A 21583-nucleotide genomic window follows, 5' to 3' on the forward strand; every position below is an offset into this window, starting at 1 on the left:
CTATCCGGCTGTGACAATTCCATTTGTTTCATATCTTTGATTACTTCATGAATTGGAAAACATCAGGTTTTCTTCTGCCTTGTTCCAAATAATGTATCTGATTTCTTAGCATCTTCTTCGGTATCCTCTAATTCCAATGTTTCTCTCATTGCCTTTAGAAGAGGATCCACCATGTCTAAACTAAATTCTGATTCTTCCGCCTGCATTTCATGCTCTGATGAATCACTCTCCCCTTCCGACGCTTGATGATATAACATCTCTGATTCATCTGATGACGAGTCTCTGACTATATCCGGGCTGGTCTGAGACGTTGCTCTCATTTGTGCTGGTTTCACTGCTTGTTGCACCAGAGACTCCACACTCTGCTTTACTGTATCTTTCATCCATGATAGGAAAGTATTCTTTGTTCCTTTGACTCTCCCGCTTCATGGAATCTTCTTGGTTTCTAACGCCCGTTTTTCACATGCTGCACACTATTTAGTTTTTTTTTTTAGCAGCTTTCTTCTTTTGATGCAGGGACTCTACCGCCCCCTTAAAAGTTCCTTCTTCTGGTTGTATTACCATAGCACTACGGTGACAAAATATTTATTTCAGTTCCATATCAACTCTCATTTTTTTCCTTTTTCTGCTAAACTAAGGACTCACCTCGTTTATTATAAGCGACCCTGTACTTCCCCCAGCTTCCATGCTGGCTTCTTGATTTCCTTCAGCTTTGCTGTGGCTGCTTATCCAGGACACTTTCACACAGCTCTGTGTGCCGTCGTTCTGACGTCTGTGTAAATCCACCCAATTGGAGCGCTTGGCTCTCGCGCACATGCCCTCCTGTGGGATCGTAGTGAGCGCACATTCAAACGTGCGCGTGCTACTGCACCGACACACTTTATTCGAGCAAATACCCAGTATGTACCTGGCAGATACCTGGAATGCGCCGCTCCTCACCTCTGACAAGCCCCGTTGCGTTTGCCTTCCCAGCCTGGGTTCATGCCTGGCTGACGGGCGGCTGATCTGTTAAATGATAATGATTAGGATTTAATAGGCTGCAATGCTTCGCGTGTCTACCAGATGGCATAAATTCATGAATTGTAATGCAGTATATATATATACATATACTGTGCAGTATTGCAGCCAGCGGGAATAAAATGCTTCAATTCCTGCCTGGAAAATACCTCAATGCACTCGGGCAGAAAACAGTCACAAACCTCAATACACCCGGGTATACCCGAATTCGTGGGACTAGCCGAGCTCGAATAAAGTGTGTCGCCAGTGTATGTCCCCACATGAGACATCTTGCCGGTCTGTTTCCCCCACTCCGCTGCGTTCTAGGATGCCTCTGTGGTAAATTATATGAGCCTCTGATCTGCTCTACAGTCCTGCTATCTGCCCGCCATGGTCAATGACGCATCCGCGGTCCTGCCCTCTCGCACGGGCCTCCGTTTTGCAGACCGCCCATAGTGCGAAGATGGAGCTTGCGGAGGAGAAAGGCTGAGAACCCCCTGGCGTGACTGTAATAATTACAGTCCGGTGAGTCCTTTAACAAAATAAACTCTACTCCTAGCTGTAGGACAGGAAAAAGACTATCTGCAGGAAGTGGGGGGCAGGGGCGTGGTGGGGGGGGGGGGGAGCTTTTATGCCTATCTGCAAGAATTCAATTTTCTGTCCTACTCAGCTGGGGATAGAATTAACCCTAGGGTGCCCACTGCCATGTTAAACAGAAAAAAAGGTATCATACAGATGTCTCTATTCTATGTTCTACATCTGGAGATTTCTGATGTTATTAAACCTATACATGCCCCGTGGTGTACAATATTTCCAGATCAATTGTTATGAACAAAACATACATTTGCAGTGTTACTACTAGTGTATCACAGTGTCTTATTTTATGATTTGCTGCATTGATTCATTATATTTTCCTTTGCTGTACTTTCTCCTTTGTACAGTGCTGTGTACATTGCTGGAATATATAAATATAAGAACACATACATTATGGTGTAACGTAGCGCAACGAGACACTGAGCAGGAAAGGAGAATCTGTGCAATGTGACTATAGTGTAAACACCCAGTGAGAGGAGTAATGTGAGAGCAATAGGGAAAGGGCCATAGGGTGTTCTCCTGGGGCCCCTCACCACCTGGGACCCGACGCTCCCTCCTCTTATTGGCGCCGGGATACAACTTCCGCCCGACCGGGCTGGATTAGGGAGTGCGGGGTACCCGGACCAGCAGGGCCGCTTCTCACCCCAGAGAGAAAGGTCTGTGTAAACATTTTTTTGAGAGGGGATCTTATCTTCTCCATAGCGGCCCTTCTCTTGTAGTGTCGCATTGCCATGGTGACCAATGTTATATGCCATGGAAATCTGACATCATATGCCGTTGTGGCGCCACAACGCTGCGGGATGATGGTCGCTCTTCAAGGTAAGTACCTTAGATTTCCCCAGGAGGGGCCCCGCTGCCAGCGTGCTTCCTTGGGCCCACCAAAGCCTAAGACCCGCTCTAAGAGAATAAAACCCTCTTGTGATCACCTGATATCTTTGTAGATTGGAGAAAGCACATCTTCTCGTCCCCAGTGCACTGCATGGTATCCGGAGTGTAACACCAGTTAGAGTCTGCGGAGACGCATGTTCGGCACGTTAATCCATTCTTTACATTGTTATCCGCTGGCACTTTAAGTGAAGAAGAGGGAAAGAATCAGATTCTATAAATATTCCTGTTTGCCCTTATATCGTGATCACTTCATGTCCATGACAATTAAACATAATATGACATTTGACTTTCATTCCCTATAATTTTTTGGGTAACTTATTTTTTATTGAAATTATCTGTAATTTGGGCGGGGAGGGAGGGACGGACAAAAGAGAAGGGGTAGGGGAAAGTACCACCAAATAACAAACATCCAGCTGTAAACAGCAAATTATTAGCATGTGGTTAATACGGTCATCAGAGATCAGAAGGAAAAACAAGAGAGAAGAAAAAAAATACAGTTATTCCACAATTTCACTGATAACCAGGTCAAAATGTATATTTCCAAGCCAATATCTCCCCAACAAAGCTATGAATCTAAACCCTCTGGATAATTATCTAATGAATGTGTTGAGAGAAGATGCCCCATATCTGGGTTTTATATGTACAGTACTTTGCACTTCTTGCTTATGGTAGACACAACAAATTGTCCTACCGCTCAACCTTATTATCAATATTAGTATAATACAATTACAGCACAGCTGGGGTACAAACAGGAAAGAAATCCATATAAAGCACATACATGGTTACCCAAGATGGACAAATAAAAAATGATTCCCATATATTTTGCACTCGTTCAGCTAAATATATGAAATTTAGGGAAGGACTCGGTGGTCTCCGAATGAATTTCTCACGTCACCAAATAGGTAACACTACCAAAAGTACTCAAAAACAATAAAATTGTATTAACATATATACAAAATGAGTATAATATATATACAGCGTGTATGTAAAATCCCCAGTGGGGGCAGGCGATCGAATTAGATGCAGAGAAACCATGTATATGTGGATACTGCCATCTACAGGATGTTGTGTGCTAGCACTAATATTAGGATACAAACTTGCAAGTGTTGATGTACAGTACAGTATGCCCACGTATATACATAGGGCTAATGTATCAACATAATTATGTATCAGGTACACATATAACATTTGAATTAGAGGATACATAGTTAGAACCAAAAAGCAACTTAGTTGGAGTTGCTGTGTGGATTTGAATAGTAAAAATAAATGTATAGAAGATTCCCTAAGTTGCTAAACACATATTGAAACGGTGCTCGATATAGGTGAAGATGTAACTGACTCATCACAGGTAAGTGATCTAATGTATACCTAGTCAGGCCTGTAAGCACATGTGTGTTCAAATACATATAGTTTGAAACACACATGTAGCCGAGTCCCCCTCCTTACCTCCAGTGAAGGGGGAACTGTGCTGGTCCGGCTGGAGCCCCGCTCGATCGGGAGTGTGGGGGCAGCGATATTGCTAGTTGTGCATGCGCAGTGCGGTGAGGCACGCATGCGCAGTCAGGAGTGCGGAGGTCATTTTTAGTTTTAGCTCCACATACAAAGTAGCGTGGCTACATATCATGTCATGGAAAAATGTGTTCACTCCCAATTAAGCGATTACTATACCAAGACAAATTTCCCTAGCCAATTCCAATCTGGCTTTCGCCTCAAACACTCCACAGTAACTACCCTGCTAAATGTTTGCAATGAGATCCAATGTGGAATGGAACGCAACTTTTACTTAACTTTTTTCTTCTTATTGTATTAAGGAAAAAAACATTAAATTGCAATCTGTTTATTTTTATATTTTCAACAAAAGACAGGTGACTGACTTGACTGACTTCCTAGGGTGACTGACTGCCTGGGTTGGTGGGTGACTGCCAGGGTGGGAGGGTGACTTTCTGTCTGCCTGGGCAGGGGACTGACTGCCTTGGCGGTGGGTGACTGACTGCCTGAGCGGGTGACTGACTGCCTGGGTGGGTGGGTGACCGACTGCCTGGGTGGGTGATTGACTGCATGGGCTGGTGGGTGACTGACTGACTGCCTGGGCGGGTGGGTGGCTGCCCTTGACTGACTGCCTGGGTGGGTGACTGACTGACTGGTGTGACTGCCCCATGGGTGACTGACTGTCTGGGTGGGTGACTGACTGCCTGGGTGGGTCACTGACTTCCTGGGTGGGTCACTGGGTGGGTGACAGGGTGAGTGACTGAGTGGGTCAGTGACTGATTGACTGGGTGAGTGAGCGAGTGACTGGGTGGGTGACTGAGTGACTGGGTGGGTGACTGAATGACTGGGTGGGTGAGTGACTGGGTGAATGACTGAGTGACTGAGTGACTGGGTGGATGACTGAGTGACATTGACTGAGTGACTGGGTGTGTGACTGGGTGAATGACTGAGTGATAGGGTGAATGAGTGGGTGGGTGACTGAGTGACTAGATGACTGAGTGAGTGGGTGGGTGTGTGACTGAGTGACTGTGTGGCTGGGTGACTGAGTGACTGAGTGACTGAGTGACTGTGTGGCTGGGTGACAGAGCTACTTGGTGGGTGGGTGACTGTGACTTGGTGGGTGGGTTACTGGGAGAATGACTGGGTGAATGACTGGGTGAATGACTGACTGACTGGGTGACTGAGTGACAGGGTGGGTGACTGAGTGACTGGGTGAATGACTGGGTGAATGACTGAATGGCTGGGTGAATGGATGGGGGAATGGCTGGGTGAATGACTGGGTGACTGGGTGAGTGACTGGGTGAGTGACTGGGTGAGTGACTGGGTGAGTGACTGGGTGAATGACTGGGTGAGTGACTGGGTGAGTGACTGGGTGAGTGACTGGGTGAGTGACTGTGTGAATGACTGAGTGACTGGGTGACTGAGTGACAGGGTGGATGACTGAGTGATGTTGACTGAGTGACTGGGTGGGTGGGTGACTGAATGAATGGGTGACTGGTTGGGTGATTGATTGGGTGAATGACTGGGTGACTGAGTGACTGGGTGAATGACCAGTGAATGACAGGTGAATGACAGGTGAATGACTGAGTGACTGGGTGAAAGACTGAGAGACTGGGTGAATGACCGAGTGACTGAGTGACTGGGTGAAAGACTGAGTGACTTGGGGAATGACTGGGTGACTGGGTGAATGACTGAGTGACTGGGTGACTGAGTGACTGGGTGGGTGGGTGACTGAATGAATGGGTGACTGCTTGGGTGAGTGATTGGGTGAATGACTGGGTGAATGACTGAGTGACTGGGTGACTGAGTGACTGGGTGGGTGGGTGACTGAATGAATGGGTGACTGCTTGGGTGAGTGATTGGGTGAATGACTGGGTGAATGACTGAGTGAGTGGGTGACTGAGTGACTGGGTGAATGACTGAATGACTGAGTGACTGAGTGACTGGTTGACTGAATGTCTGGGTGAATGACTGGGTGACTGAGTGACTGGGTGACTGAGCGACTGGGTGAATGACTGGGTGACTGAATGAATGACTGGGGAACTGAGTGACTGGGTGACTGAGCGACTGGGTGAATCACTGGGTGACTGGATGAATGACTGGGTGCCTGGATGAATGACTGAGTGACTGAGTGACTGGGTGAATGACTGAGTGACTGAGTAAATGACGGAGTGACTGGGTGGTTGGGTGATTGAATGAATGGGTGGCTGGTTGGGTGAGTGACTGGATGAATGAATGACTGGGTGAATGACTGGGTGAATGACTGGGTGAATGACTGGGTGAATGACTGACTGACTGGGTGGGTGACAGAGTGACTGACTGACTGGGTGGGTGACAGAGTGACTGACTGACTGGCTGGGTGACTGACAGAGCAAATAACTGACTGACTGACTGGGTGGGTGACTGACAGAGTGACTGACTGACTGGGTGGGTGACTGACTGACTGGGTGGGTGACTGATAGAGTGACTGACTGACTGGGTGGGTGATTGAAAGAGTGAGTGACTGGGTGAATGACTGGGTGACTAACTGGGTGACTGACTGGGTGACTGACTGGGTGACTGACTGGGTGACTGACTGGGTGACTGGGTGATTGACTGGGTGAATGACTGTGTGAATGACTACGTAACTGGGTGAATGACTGGGTGAATGACTGGGTGAATGACTGGGTGATTGACTGGGTGAATGAATGGGTGAATGACTGGGTGAATGACTGGGTGAATGACTGGGTGACTGGGTGGATGACTGAGTGACGTTGACTAAGTGACTGTGTGGGCGGGTGACTGAATGAATGAGGGCCTGGTTGGGTGAGTGATTGGGTGTATGGCTGGGTGAATGACTGAGTGACTGAGTGACTGGGTGAATGACAGGTGAATGACAGAGTGACTGGGTGAATGACTGGGTGACTGAGTGATTGGGTGAATGACTCAGTAACTGGGTGAACGACTCAGTGACTGGGTGAATGACTGAGTGACTGGGTGACTCGGTGAATGACTGAGTGACTGGGTGGGTGACTGAGTGACTGGGGGAATGATTGGGTGACTGGGTGAATGACTGTGACTGAGTGACTGGATGAAAGACTGGGTGACTGAGTGACTGGGTGATTGGGTGACTGGGTGAATGACTCGGTGACTGGATGAATGACTGGGTGACTGGGTGACTGAGTGACTGGGTGTATGACTGAGTGACTGGGTGAATGACTGAGTTACTGGGTGAATGACTGAGTGACTGGGTGGGTGGGTGACTGAATGAATGGGTGACTGGTTGGGTGAGTGACTGGGTGAATGACTGGGTGACTGAGTGATTGGGTGAATGACTCAGTAACTGGGTGAACGACTCAGTGACTGGGTGAATGACTGAGTGACTGGGTGACTCGGTGAATGACTGAGTGACTGGGTGGGTGACTGAGTGACTGGGGGAATGATTGGGTGACTGGGTGAATGACTGTGACTGAGTGACTGGATGAAAGACTGGGTGACTGAGTGACTGGGTGATTGGGTGACTGGGTGAATGACTCGGTGACTGGATGAATGACTGGGTGACTGGGTGACTGAGTGACTGGGTGTATGACTGAGTGACTGGGTGAATGACTGAGTTACTGGGTGAATGACTGAGTGACTGGGTGGGTGGGTGACTGAATGAATGGGTGACTGGTTGGGTGAGTGACTGGGTGAATGACTGGGTGAATGAATGACTGTGTGAATGACTAGGTGACTGAGTGACTGGGTGAATGACTGAGTGACTGGGTGGGTGACTGACTGAATGACTGACTGGGTGTGTGGCAGAGTGAATGACTGACTGACTGGGTGGGTGACAGAGTGAATGAATGACTGACTGGGTGCGTGATAGAGTGACTGACTGACTGACTGACTGACTGACCGGGTGGGTGACAGAGTGACTGACTGACTGGGTGACAGTGTGGCTGACTGACTGGGTGGGTGACTGACAGAGCAACTAACTGACTGACAGAGTGACTGACTGGGTGGGTGACTGACTGAATGACTGACTGGGTGTGTGGCAGAGTGAATGACTGACTGACTGGGTGGGTGACAGAGTGACTGACTGACGGACTGGGTGCGTGATAGAGTGACTGACTGACTGACTGACCGGGTGGGTGACAGAGTGACTGACTGACTGGGTGACAGAGTGGCTGACTGACTGGGTGGGTGACTGACAGAGCAACTAACTGACTGACAGAGTGACTGACTGGGTGGGTGACTGACTGACTGACTGACTGGGTGACTGACAGAGTGACTTACTGACTGGGTGGGTGATTGAAAGAGTGAGTGACTGACTGACTGGGTGGGTGACTGACGGCGTGACTGACTGACTGACTGGGTGGGTGACAGAGTGACTGACTGATTGACTGACTGACTGGGTGAATGACAGAGTGACTGACTGGGTGACTGACTGACTGACTGGGTGACTGACAGAGTGACTGACTGACTAACTGGGTGACTGACAGAGTAACTGACTGGGTGACTGACTGACAGAGTGACTGACTGACTGACTGACTAACTGGGTGACTGATTGAAAGACTGACTGGGTGGGTGACTGACTGACTGACTGACTGGGTGACTGACAGAGTGACTTACTGACTGGGTGGGTGATTGAAAGAGTGAGTGACTGACTGACTGGGTGGGTGACTGACGGCGTGACTGACTGACTGACTGGGTGGGTGACAGAGTGACTGACTGATTGACTGACTGACTGGGTGAATGACAGAGTGACTGACTGGGTGACTGACTGACAGAGTGACTGACTGACTGACTAACTGCGTGACTGACTGTAAGACTGACTGGGTGGGTGACTGACTGGGTGACTGACTGACTGACTGGGTGACTGACAGAGTGACTGACTGACTAACTGGGTGACTGACAGAGTAACTGACTGGGTGACTGACTGACAGAGTGACTGACTGACTGACTGACTAACTGGGTGACTGATTGAAAGACTGACTGGGTGGGTGACTGACTGGCTGACTGACTGACTGACTGAGTGACTTTGACTAGGTGGGTGGGTGGTTGACTGGGTGGGTGACTGAGTGTTATTGGTGGGTGGCTGACTTGGTGACTGTGTGGATGGGTGAGTGACTAGGTGGGTGGGTAACTGAGTGACTAGGTTGACTGAGCGACTTGGTGGGTGACTGAGTTACTGGGTGAGCGAGTGGGTGACTCAGTGTTATGGGTGGGTGTGTGACTGAGTGACTGCCTGGGTGGGTGACTGAGTGAGTGGGTGAGTTTTGACTGCCTTGGTGGGTGTGAGTGACTGGGTGGGTGAGTGACTGGGTGGGTGAGTGACTGGGTGTGTGAGTGACTGACCTTGACCAGGTGACTGCTGCTTCCTTGCCCACCAGACGCTCGTAGGAGGTAGGCGGCTGGGGTGCGTGAGACTGGCAGGCTAATTCTGCATCTGGAGGCAGGCACGTGGGGGGAGCTGGGTTGGTGGGCACGAGGGGGAAGCTGGGTTGGCGTCCGCGTGGGGGAAGCTGGGTTGGCGGGCACACGGGAAGCTGGGCTGGCGGGCACGCGCACGCCATGGCGCTTCCCCTCCGTCCCATGTTTGGAGGCAGGGGGAGCAGGCCCACAGGCAGCAGGCCGGACATCCTTCTTTCCCTGTGCATGCGAGCAAGGACCTCGGCTCTGCGCATGTGCATGGGAATCGCTGCCATTTTTAACTTTTTAAAACTTTTTTTAATAAAATGGGCACGGCCGTTAAGGGTCTCGGCGGCCGGGCCCCCTGACACACAGGGCCAGGGACCCAACCCCGGCAGACCCTCCCTTTTGGTGGTCCTGTCCCTAAGCCACCCCAGTGGAGTGTTGCAGGGAAGGCGCCAGATAGGGACTCTCCCCTTTAATACCAATGTTGCGCCGGTGACTGGACAGCCACACGGCACCCTGCAGCCTGAGACCAGGTCACAGGATCCAGAGACATTATGTGAGACCCTCCTGCTGGTGCTCACACTGCGAGGAGGATCAGGACCCTTTAGGAGAGAGGGGATTTGAGTTGGAGGCCCCGCTACGTGGAACCCGCTCCAACTTACTACACCAAGCAGCACCTGGGTACTGGAGTACCCAAGCAGGTACCTAATGTGCACCTACATCCACAGGGGGTAGCGCTACCTCACATTTGTGTGGGATTGCTGGGACAGGACACCACGGGTTATTGGTGCTACGACACCCTCAGTACTTTGGGGGAACAACCACTTGTTGGGTTACTGTGTTATACTGTGGGTACTGTTTATTGTGCTATCTGTGTTTAGTGTGTGTACAGTAAAGCTTAGTTATATACGTGTGGTGTATTACTATTACTGTGTATTGGTTCCTGTAAGGGGTTATTCCGCCACCGCTGGGATCCCTTATAGGTGGAGGCGTTGCACGCAATGAGAAAGAGCTCACCTAGGCTCGCAGAGGCTTAGGCCTCCTGTGAGCAATAGGTACCGCAGCACGCGTTGTTGTCCACATAGTTCCCATATGCATATGGAAAGGGGGATAAATACAGATGGCAGTGATATCATATACACAAAAACCCATAGTAAAGAGCATACAGCTGCCAGCACACTCTCAGTGCAGTCTGAATTAGGCTAAATTGTCAGTGTAACAAACAACAAAGGCTGGATGCAAATGATCGCCATACAACCCGTTTCTTCAAGGTAGAATCAGACCCGCCGCCTCACCACACCGACGTCACCGTCGTGATGTCTACCCGACGTACGTTTCTTCTGATTGGTCACACTTCTTCGGGGTGGAGGAGTAAAAACAGGACGTTTAAATATCCTACAGTCAGGAGAGGCGTAACCACATTGATTGGAGTATCAATGAGAGGTAAACTGATATTAACGAGACCAAATTGATTGAAAGTAACAAATAGATTACTGAATAAATATCAATATATATGTTATAGCTGTACATAGAGATAGATTATCTGGTCCCTGATTAGGGAGGAATATAGTACAGTATAATATGATGTATTTAATACCCTGAGTGACATGGGAGTACTGTAAAGCCTTTATATTAAAAGGCCCAAAAAAAGGCCTGGTGATCAATCTTGAAGTCAAATGATTTTATATATATATATATATATATATATATATATATATATATATATATATATATATATATATATATATATATATATATATAGAAACAACAGAGGAAAAGCAACCTTTAAATAGCACACGGACATAGATGGAAGTGTAACAAAAGAAATGTATTAAAGTTAATAAAACAGGGGATAAAGTTAAAAGGTGAGGGGGGCTCAAAACTACCAAGACAATGTGGACCTGGAGGCAAGGGTCTAAGTTAAGATCCAAAGCAAGACATATACAGGGTACAGGTGGCTTTGTCTAAGCACACCTGCGTGACAATCAACCTACACTGAGATCTTGTGACCACATATAAATTATTATACCATATAATTTGATGCAATGGTTACATGTTGTGGGTACACAAGTTATAAAGGTAACAGAGTGCAAAATACGTCACCGCTCAGTAAGTAGATGTCACAGACAGAAAGGTAGGTCAAAACTCCATGTCAGGTGGAAAAAGGTAGGGACTATTCTAGTCACATGTCCAATGAGATGCGCAATCCTCGTACAACAGACCCTATGACGCTGCCATACTTGCAAATACTCCTTTCTCTCACAGCTGCCTGCAATTCTTGTAATTTTGCCGCGATTTTTGCTGTTATGATTTTCACTATAAATGCTAGCTCATTTCTCCCCTCACCACACCCAGAAGAAGACAGTTTCCCGTCGAAACGCGTTGGAGTGGGAGTCTTGCTGAGGGAGGCCCCTACTTTTTTTTTCCACCTGACATGGAGTTTTGACCTACCTTTCTGTCTGTGACATCTACTTACTGAGCGGTGACGTATTTTGCACTCTGTTACCTTTATAACTTGTGTACCCACAACATGTAACCATTGCATCAAATTATATGGTATAATAATTTTATATGTGGTCACAAGATCTCAGTGTAGGTTGATTGTCACGCAGGTGTGCTTAGACAAAGCCACCTGTACCCTGTATATGTCTTGCTTTGGATCTTAACTTAGACCCTTGCCTCCAGGTCCACATTGTCTTGGTAGTTTTGAGCCCCCCCCTCACCTTTTAACTTTATCCCCTGTTTTATTCACTTTAATAAATTTCTTTTGTTACACTTCCATCTATGTCCGTGTGCTATTTAAAGGTTGCTTTTCCTCTGTTGTTTCCATATTCATTTAACCTTTAGCACCACTGTTAAGTCTTACTATACATGACTTATTAACAGGTGTTCTGGACACAATCTATTCAAGTGTTGAGCGATATTTCTGTGTGTATTTATATATATATATATATATATATATATACATATATATATATATATATATATATATATATATATATATATATATATATATATATATATATACACACGTGTGTATATATTAAAGTGTGTGTCACTTGAATATTAATTAATTAGATTCCACCGATCCTGAAAATCACCATATATTAGGATGTATACAGTCTACATAATGTATATCGCTTTCATTTTTCCTACAGTCTCCAAGTGTATGGATATGATGAGAGATATGTCCTAAAGCAAATAAGGGGTGTAGGGATGAATGAAACGCTAGTCGAACCTCCTCTAAAGACAATGCGGTCCTCTCTTGGTTATAACTGCTCTATCCCTGGATCACAGCAAAAATATGGGGTGTATTTTACATACAAGTATATATATATATTACACTAATTTTGTATATATGTTAATAAAATGTTAATGTTTTTGAGTACTTTTTTGAGTTACAGTATGCTACCTGTCTGGTGACTTGAGTATTTCACTTGGAGACCACTGAGTCCTTCCTTAAATGTCATATATTTACGCTGAACGAGTGCGAAATATACGGGAATCTTTTGTGTTTGCCCATCTTGGATAAACATTTATGTGCTCTATATGGACTTCTTCCTTATGCCCAGAAAAGTAAAAATTAAAACAATAATAAAAAAACATTGGGACATATTGAAACTGGACAATGTCCTGACTCCATGGGTATCGATGGGTCCCCGATTTGTCTTTGCTAAGGCCAACACTATAGGTTCCAGGATTTCTCCCAGTCTATTTGATTCCAGGAAGACTGTTTCAAATTTTAATATACCTAAGGGTTCATTTAAGTGTGGAAAGTGTTCCATATGTTCCTACTGTATATGCATCAGATTAAAACTATCAAAAATATTAATACCAACCAGACACTCAGGATTCAGTCTTTCCTTAACCGCAATACTTCGTACATTGTATATCTAATTCACTGTGTATGTGGCAAGGGTTATGTTGGCCGAACTATTCGACCTCTGAGACTTAGAATAGTAGAACATCTTAGGTCCATTAGACGTAATGACTTGAGGTTTCGTGTCTCTCGTCATTGAACGCAGTGTCCCTTGGGCAACCCACATACATTTACATTTTCTGCTTTAGAACATGTCCCCCCCACATAATAGAGGAGGTAACAGGATTGACCAACTTAATAGAAGGGAAAAGTTTTGGATTGTCTCATTAAGAACATTGTCTCCTGAAGGTATAAACCAAGACTGGGAATTACATAATTTCTTGTAAAAGTTGTTTATATATTGTGTTTGATCATGTTGTTTCCTCAATCATCAAACATTAATTTATTCATTTATTTATAGTCTAATATGTATTATAGATTTTATTTCTATATATACTGAGATTAACTTTAGACATATTTAATCTCGGGTGATATTGATTTATTAATAGATTTACTCTATTCTAGTTGTTATGGTTCTACCGATTTTTCCTTTATGGTTGTTTCATGTTGTATTATATAGTTACACTAGCTGAGAGACCCGGCGTTGCCCGGGATGTAAATGCGTAATAGGTAGTATTATTTATACAGTAAATGGTGGAACAATAGGTGACTATTTGTTGGAAAGGTTGGATAATAATGTTGAGAAGAAAGATGGAAAAACATGTAATACGATGTTTTTTAAAAATGGTTTATTGTAAACACACCACAGTACAATGTATATTTTGGTGACATAACAGATGTAAAAATGTGAGGCGTGTGTCCTGCTAGGGTGTGAGGTGGCGCGTGGGTTGTGAGTGCTGTCTGTGAGTGGGGGTCCTGCTAGGGTGTGAGGCGGTGGGTCAGTGATGTCGGGTGCGTAGGGGCGGAGGCAGCAGGTATGTGTGGCGGCAGGTATGTGTTGAGTGTGGCGGGTGTCTGTTGAGTGCGTGCAGCGGCTGTGAGGCGGTGGGTGAAAGGCCAGAGGCGGCCGGTGTAAGGGCGGTTGAAAGGCAGAGGCGGGGGCGCAAAAGCAGAGGCGGGAAGGCGGCGGTGGGGGAAAGGGGAGTGGGGGGTGGGGAAAGGGGAGTGGGGAAAGGGGAGTGGGGGGTGGGGAAACGGGAGTGGGGGGTGGGGGAAATGGGGTGGGGGAAAGGGAGTGGGGGTGGGGGGGGAAATGAAGGGAGTGGGGGAAAGGGGAGTGGGGGAAAGGGGAGGGGGAAAGGGGAGTGGGGAGGGGGGGAAAGGGGAGTGAGGGAAGGGGGAGTGGGGGTAGGGGAGTGGGAGTGGGGGGAGGGAGTGGGTGTGGGGATTGGGGAGTGGGGGAGGGGAGTGGGGAGTGGGGGGTAGGGTGAGTGGGGAGTGGGGGTAGGGGGAGAGTGGGGGGTAGGGTAGTGGGGGAGTGGGGGGTAGGGGAGTGGGGTAGGGGAGTTGGGGTAGGGGGGTAGGGAGTGGGGAGGAAAGAGGGTAGGGGAGTGGGGGAAAGGGGTGTCGGGGAGTGGGGGAAAGGGGGGTAGGGGGGTGGGGGGAAGGGGGGTGGAGGGTGGGGGGTAGGGGGGTGGGGGGAAGGGGGGTGGAGGGTGGGGGGTAGGGGAGTGGGGAAAGGGGGTGTAGGGGGGTGGGGGAAAGGGGGGTAGGGGGGTGGGGGAAAGGGTGGTGGGGGGTGGGGGAAAGGGGAGGGGGAAAGGGGGAGTGGGGGAAAAAGGAGTGGGGGAAAGGGGGGTGGGGGAAAGGGGGGGTGGGGGAAAGGGGAGTGGGGAGTGGGGGAAAGGAGAGTGGGGGAAAGGGGAGTGGGGAATGGGGGAAAGGGGGAGTGGGAGGAGTGGGGAGTGGGGGGTAGGGGAGTGGGGGTAGGGGGTGGGGAGAGGGGTAAGGGAGTGGGGGGTAGGGGAGTGGGGAGTGGGGGGTAGGGGAGTGGGGAGTGGGGGTAGGGGCGTGGGGGAAAGGGGGGTAGGGGCGTGGGGGAAAGGGGGGGTAGGAGAGTGGGGGAAAGGGGGGTAGGGGAGTGGGGGAAAGAGGGGTAGGGTGTGGGGGAAAGGGGGGTGGGGAAAGGGGAATGGGGGGTGGGGGAAAGGGGAGTGGGGGAAAGGTGAGTGGGGGGTGGGGAAAGGGGAGTGGGGGGTGGGGGAAATGGGGGTGGGGGAAAGGGGAGTGGGGGGTGGGGGAAATGGGGGTGGGGGAAAGGGGAGTGGGGGGTGGGGAAATGGGGGTGGGGGAAAGGGGAGTGGGGGAAAGGGGAGTGGGGAGTGGGGGGTAGGGGAGTGGGGAGTGGGGGGTAGGGGAGTGGGGAGTGGGGGTAGGGGAGTGGGGAGTGGGGGGTAGGGGAGTGGGAGTTGGGGGTAGGGTAGTGGGGAGTGGGGGGTAGGGGAGTGGGGTTAGGGTAGTGGGGAGTGAGGGGTAGGGGAGTGGGGGGTAGGGGAGTGGGGGGTAGGGGAGTTGGGGAAAGGGGGGGGTAGGGGAGTGGGGGAAAGGGGGGTAGGGGAGTGGGGGAAAGGGGGTGTCGGGGAGTGGGGGAAAGGGGGGTAGGGGGGTGGGGGGAAGGGGGGTGGAGGGTGGGGGTAGGGGAGTGGGGGAAAGGGGGGGGTAGGGGGGTGGGGGAAAGGGGGGTGGGGGGTGAGGGAAAGTGGAGTGGGGGGTGGGGGAAAGGGGAGTGGGGGAAAGGGGAGTGGGGGAAAAAGGAGTGGGGGAAAGGGGGGTGGGGGAAAGGGGAGTGGGGAGTGGGGGAAAGGGGAGTGGGGGAAAGGGGAGTGGGGAGTGGGGGAAAGGGGAGTGGGGAGTGGGGGTAGGGGAGTGGGGGGTAGGGGAGTGGGGGTAGGGGAGTGGGGGGTAGGGGAGTGGGGGTAGGAGGGTGGGGAGTGGGGGGTAAGGGAGTGGGGGGTAGGGGAGTGGGGAGTGGGGGTAGGGCGTGGGGGAAAGGGGGGGTAGGAGAGTGGGGGAAAGGGGGGTAGGGGAGTGGGGGAAAGGGGGTAGGGAGTGGGGAAAGAGGGGGGTAGGGTGTGGGGGGAAAGGGGGGGTGGGGGAAAGGGGAGTGGGAGTGGGGGAAAGGGAGTGGGGTGTGGGGAAAGGGGAGTGGGGTGGGGAAAGGGGAGTGGGGGGGTAGGGGAGTGGGGATTGGGGAGTGGGGAGTGGGGGTGAGGGGACTGGGGGAGTGGGGGTGGGTAAAGGGGAGTGGGGGTGGGGGAAAGGGGAGTGGGGGGTGGGGGAAAGGGTGTGGGGGGTGGGGGAAAGGGGAGAAGGGGGAGGGGGAAAGGGGAGTGGGGGAAAGGGGTGTGGGGAGTGGGGAAAGGGGAGAAGGGGGAGGGGGAAAGGGGAGTGGGTGGGGAAGGGGAGTGGGGTGTGGGAGAGTGTGGGTGGGGAGTGGGGAGTTGGGGTGGTGGGGTGTGGGGGATTGTTGGAGTGGGGGGGAAAGGGTAGTGGGGGGGTAAAGGGAGTGGGGGGGGTAAACGGGAAGTGGGGGGAAAGGGGAGTGGGGGGGGAAAGGGGAGTGTGGGGAAGGGGAGTGGCGGGGGGGAAAGGGGAGTGGGGGAAAGGGGAGTGGAGTTAAAGGGGAGTGGGGGGGAAAGGGGAGTGGGGGGGAAAGGAGAGTGGGGGGGAAAGGGGAGTAGGGGGGAAGGGGAGTAGGGGGGAAAGGGGAGTAGGGGGGAAAGGAGAGTGGGGGGGGGAAAGGGGAGTGGGAGGAAAGGAGAGTGGGGGGGGGAAAGGGGAGTGGGAGGAAAGGAGAGTGGGGGGGGAAAGGGGAGTGGGAGGAAAGGGGAGGGGGGGGAAAGGGGAGTGGGAGGAAAGGGGAGGGGGGGGAAAGGGGAGTGGGAGGTGGGAAAGTGGAGTGGGGAGGGGGTTAAGGGAGGTGGGGGAAAGGGGGAGTGGGGGGGTGGTGAGCAGGGGGCATACGTATTGTCATAATTTATGTATCCCCATGCCCCCCCCCCGGGGCGTCCCCCCCCCCGGGCATCCCACCCCCCCTCCGCTGGCTCGGCGGCTTGCCGCTCCCCCTTCTTGGTTCCCCGTTACTCGCTGTTCGCCCCCCCCCCACCCCCCATTCTCCGTCAGTCGGGGCTCGCCCCCCCCGTTCCCCGTGACTCGCCCCACCCCGTTCCCCGTGACTTGCCCCCCCCATTCCCCGTGACTCGGGGCTCGCCCCCCCCCGTTCCCCCCAGGCGACCCGCTTGGTCCCCCGATGTGCCGTGCAGGCGGTGGCAGGAAGCGCCCTGTGTGGGCCTGTGTTGGCCTGGCAGGGCTCGACCCCCCCCGTTCCCCCCCGGGCGACCGCTTGGTCCCCCAATGTGCCGTGCATGCGGCGACAGGAAGCGCCCTGTGTGGGCTGGGGCCTGGCCTGAGGCGCGAGGTGACTTACCTGGGGCGGGAGAGGTGTGTGTGGTGTGTGTGTTTTTTTGTTTTTTTGCCCGTCACTCCGCCTCAGGCCAATGAGAGTTGTGCGGGGGCGGGCGGCCCAAGGGAGCCATCTCATTGGCCTGAGGCGTAGTGACGGGCGAAAGGTCCAATGTGATTGCCGCTAGGGACAGGGAACACAGTACAGACAGGTAGATATACATACAATGGATTCAGAAATATATATTAAGATTCCTTCAGCCTATAGGCTAATAATGATTGTATATTTTTATTTATCATATGTTAGGCTCTTTTCCAAATTTTCAATTTTTCATGTTTTTGAGTTACAGGTGATGTCTTCTTATTTGCTTTTAATCTTTTGTTGATTTTTTGTGTATGTATTGCATTTATGTACAATTTTCATATACCGTTTTATTATGTAATTTGCTTGTAGGGTATGTAAACATATTTATTTCAGTGGTTGGCTCTGGGGTTCCCTCTTCCCTTCAATTCCGCCCCTCCAGCTTTTGTTTACCATCCTGGTACTCTAGTGAGGCCCCGCTTGGATTGGCGGAGAGGACGTGACACTGGGGGGCGGGGCTTTTTTGCTGAGCTACATCCAGGAAGTAACTAGTTAAGTGTTTCACTCTTTGACAAAGCGCTTTAAGACCGTGAAACATGTTAGAGGAACACTTTGTCCTCACCTGTATGTTCATGTGTGCCACATTCATGGATTAAAAAACCTTGTCTACGGCAGATTATCGTTTGGTTCCTGCCTTTTGTTCCTGTGCTTTCCTGGTTCCTGCGTCCATGCGGATCAACAAGTAACTCTTCGTCTACACTTACTACCACAGGAGATGCACGCTACATAGAGCTGGCAGATGGTTACATACTGTGAATACTGTACAACCTTCATTATCAAGATTTATCCATTAGTGTGGCTTGCCCTTGGATGAAAGGATCATATGATTACTGACTGCAATTAGTTGTCCACTTGTCCAATAAGGGTACAGAAGCTACTGCTACCACCATCAAGTTTATTGGATGACCAGTATATACTCACTTACTGATTGTGACCACATAGCTCTTTTTCTAATTCAAGATTATGTGAATTGCATTGACTTTGTTTGAGTGCTGTGGTTTGAGCACTAGTGGAAACTCAGTGGTCTCTTTCTCATTAATACACACTGTTTTTAACATTCACTCCTGTTCACCATTGTCATCACTAATTTACATTTCTAAACTATTCAAAAATCAAAAGTATGTGAGCAGCATTTGATTGGCACTTTGTTTATTACTTGTAGATCTATTAGTGTTTTTGGTCACTGTTTATTTAAACTGCACATTTTTGTTCAATTGAGCCCCACTCTTCCCCTGTTTCTGACCCATATATTGTGATATTAATGGCTATATGTGCACATACAATGTAATTGTATAAAGAGATTGGCAGTATAATAGCGCTGCAGAGACAGTGAGAAACATCGGGTGCAGTGTGATTACAGTGTATCCGAGTGTAGTGAGACATGGAACAATGTTTGTACAGTAACATTACAATTATCCCAAATGCAATGAGACAGCAATGAGACAGCAATGAGTTTCTGTGCAACGTAACTACTGTATTGTGTAATGAACCAGTGAGGTGAGGGAATTGGTATAGGAAAGAGTAGTGCGAAAACCCCATATTGAATTACCTGGTATAAACCTAGAGGAAATAAAACCAGTGAGATACAGGGTTATTTCTTATACAGATGTCACTTTGCCATGGTGACATGCTGATGTATGTAGCTACATGTAAAGCTGAGGACCCCAGCGCGCTGGCCACCAGACCCTTGCCTGCACTCTGGTGATCCCCGCTGCCTCCTCCCTCCGTGGCTGACTACGTGCAGTAACGCGTCAGCCGGCAGAGCTACAAGCCTCTGTGTGATCTGGAGTGGTGACGCGCCACGTGGTACGCAAGGGAAACAATCACAGATTGGATCCCAGCAGCCAATCTGAAGACAGGTAATGGGAGCACATATTTTTCAAAAACAAGAAGACGGAAAAAATGTGTTTTTAAATACGGCTGTATTTTGCTAAAACCCTGCATCTTGTTGGTTGTTTGCTGCTTGCTGTATTTTTAAAAATTATATTTATTTATTATTTGTTGTATTTATTTTTCATATTTACATTTATTTTATTATATTTATTATTTAATCATGATGGATAGTTGTAGATGCAGTGCAGTGCTTGGTGTTTGCGTGATGGCCCCGCCCCCACATCATGGCCACGCCCCCCAAATCATGGCCACGCCCATCTGACCTGTTTTTGGCCACGCCCCCTGCGCAAAAAAAGTTAACTGCAGACCACAGATCACGGTGCAGTGACTTGCATGTCCACCGGCAAGCAAAGCGGCTGTGCTTGCGCGTGAAGCGGGGCCTTAGCCTAAGGTCAGCAACAACTAAAGACAGGTGGCATAAGTAACACAAAAAGGAAATATGCAAACACAATATGGCACAGATAGAGTCTTTGGAGGTAGCACAGACAGTTAGGTACAGTAAATAATGACACTGAGGCACTTACAGGTGGGTATGGGAGGAGTGCAGTTATCAGTGGTACAACAGGAGGTGCTCGTCTTGATAGTGCTGAGAGCAGTGCTTATACTCCCAGACATTCCACACTGGCTTTGTGACTCACAGCCTCTGGCAAGATTGATTGCCTCAATTCCACCTGTAGACAAAGTATGAAAATATTATTCTTATTAACTGACGGCTGTGCTGAAAAAGCTGTGTAATGCGGCAGGTATAAGCTTATAGGGATCCATGTTAAAATGTATATGAAGCAAAAAGTGTCCCACTGTGAGTGCTCATTTGCATGTCATTACCCAGAATCCCTGACTACAGTGGAAGCATTGTATACTACAGTAATTGTGGACCTCTCTGAGACGTGAATGTGCTCATAAGTAGTATTTTTTATTGCTAACTGACAGAGATACAGTACATAACGTTAACCCCCTTTGATAGTGAAATGGTTAATACATTCTTATACAAGATTAATGTTAATACAGTATGCAGCACCATGGCTATGCACTTTATATAATGTGGCTCTTGCTACAGTATATGGGTTGCCTTGACGTGGCATGCAGGCTTACAAATGCTTTGGCCAAAGGGTTAACCAAATACCCTTTTTCATGAGAATATTATTTTATCTTAGCCTACTTGGTAGGAGCGCAGGAATCGTTCTTTTTGTGTTTCTATATGTAAGGCCTATCTTTTTACCTGCAGCAAACTTCTTTAGGGAGGAGCGCGGTATTATGTACAGTGTCTCACTAATATTAGGCAATCCTTTTCCTTGCTGCATTCACCCAAAGGGCCTTTTAGATTTAGTATCTCTGAAACGTCATAGGGGTAGGTTTAAATGCTCATCTGCTTTACATAGCAGTTACTGAGTCCCTACCAATTTTCCAATTAGTGCAGGTATATTACACCCCAGTGTCAGTCTGGACATCACCCTCCATTGAATGGTAGGTGAATGTGTAAGGCTGACAGAGAGATGTATATGTGTAAGTTGTATTATATTCACACCAGGGAATTTGTGCACCCTGATTACCTTTATAGCAAAGGTAAGTATGATACTGGCTTTAGCCAGATTTTAATTGCACTACTCACATAAGCTCATGCTTTATTTAACCCCTTCAGGGATTTAACACTTTTTTCACTAGTCCATGGGACAATTATTACATATATATATATACAGTATAGTGTAGGTACCTGCATTAAACGGGTTGCCTTGACGTGGCTTGCATGCTTACAAATGCTTTGGCCAAAGGGTTTAACCAAATACCCTTTTTCACGAGAATATTATTTTATCTTGGCCTAATTGGTAGGAGCGCAGGAATCGTTCTTTTTGTTTTTCTATATGTAAGGCCTATCTTTATACCTGCAGCAAACTTCTATAGGGAGGAGCGCGGTATTATGTACAGTTTCTCACTTGCTACAGTATGGCTGAGTCCCCAGTCTTCACTGTGGCACGCGCGCACGG

The 21583-nt window shown here is 49.2% G+C and overlaps 1 protein-coding gene across 1 annotated transcript in view; it reads right to left on the bottom strand.

Annotated features, from left to right (window-relative positions):
* The window catches only part of LOC142497880 (uncharacterized), a 241803-nt gene that overhangs the window by 28132 nt on the left and 192088 nt on the right, over nt 1-21583 (bottom strand). Inside the window, exons 14-15 of the mRNA XM_075606279.1 lie at nt 20126-20272; nt 2517-2657 (exon numbers count right to left, since the gene is read on the bottom strand). Coding sequence (XP_075462394.1) covers nt 2517-2657; nt 20126-20272 — 288 coding nt within the window. The remainder of the gene's footprint in view (nt 1-2516; nt 2658-20125; nt 20273-21583) is intronic.

The sequence above is a fragment of the Ascaphus truei genome, chromosome 6 (genome assembly GCF_040206685.1).
Source record: "Ascaphus truei isolate aAscTru1 chromosome 6, aAscTru1.hap1, whole genome shotgun sequence".
NCBI lineage: Eukaryota > Metazoa > Chordata > Amphibia > Anura > Ascaphidae > Ascaphus > Ascaphus truei.